Raw genomic sequence first — 579 nt, 5'->3', positions numbered from 1 at the left:
GAGAGTCTTCACGAAGATCTGCATTCCTCCGCGAAGGCGCAGAACCAAATGAAGCGTGGATTCCTTCTGGATGTTGTAGTCGGAAAGGGTTCTGCCGTCTTCCAGTTGTTTACCAGCAAAAATCAAACGCTGTTGATCCGGAGGAATTCCTTCTTTGTCTTGGATTTTAGCCTTCACGTTTTCTATGGTGTCTGAAGCTTCGACCTCGAGGGTGATGGTTTTACCCGTGAGAGTCTTCACGAAAATTTGCATTCCTCCTCGAAGACGCAGAACCAGATGAAGCGTAGATTCTTTCTGGATGTTGTAGTCGGAAAGAGTCCTGCCATCTTCAAGTTGCTTGCCGGCGAAAATCAAACGCTGTTGATCCGGAGGAATTCCTTCTTTGTCTTGAATTTTAGCCTTCACGTTTTCTATGGTGTCGGAAGCTTCAACCTCGAGGGTGATGGTTTTACCCGTGAGAGTCTTCACGAAGATCTGCATTCCTCCGCGAAGGCGCAGAACCAGATGAAGCGTAGATTCTTTCTGGATGTTGTAGTCGGAAAGAGTCCTGCCATCTTCAAGTTGCTTGCCGGCGAAAAT

At 47.5% G+C, this 579-nt stretch overlaps 1 protein-coding gene across 1 annotated transcript in view; it reads right to left on the bottom strand.

Annotated features, from left to right (window-relative positions):
* Positions 1-3: 3 nt before the first annotated feature.
* LOC112462410 (polyubiquitin) overlaps positions 4-579 on the bottom strand; it is a gene marked incomplete at its 3' end in the record, with an annotated part of 1,422 nt that continues 846 nt past the window's right edge. Inside the window, exon 1 of the mRNA XM_025028155.1 lies at positions 4-579. This exon is cut by the window's right edge and continues 846 nt beyond it. Within this exon, the coding sequence (XP_024883923.1) occupies positions 4-579 (576 nt within the window).

This window comes from Temnothorax curvispinosus, unplaced genomic scaffold (assembly GCF_003070985.1).
Source record: "Temnothorax curvispinosus isolate PA1 unplaced genomic scaffold, ASM307098v1 QBEX01012400.1, whole genome shotgun sequence".
Lineage (NCBI taxonomy): Eukaryota > Metazoa > Arthropoda > Insecta > Hymenoptera > Formicidae > Temnothorax > Temnothorax curvispinosus.
The sequence above is the reverse complement of the archived record's forward strand: the minus strand, read 5'-3'. Positions and strand labels throughout refer to the sequence as shown.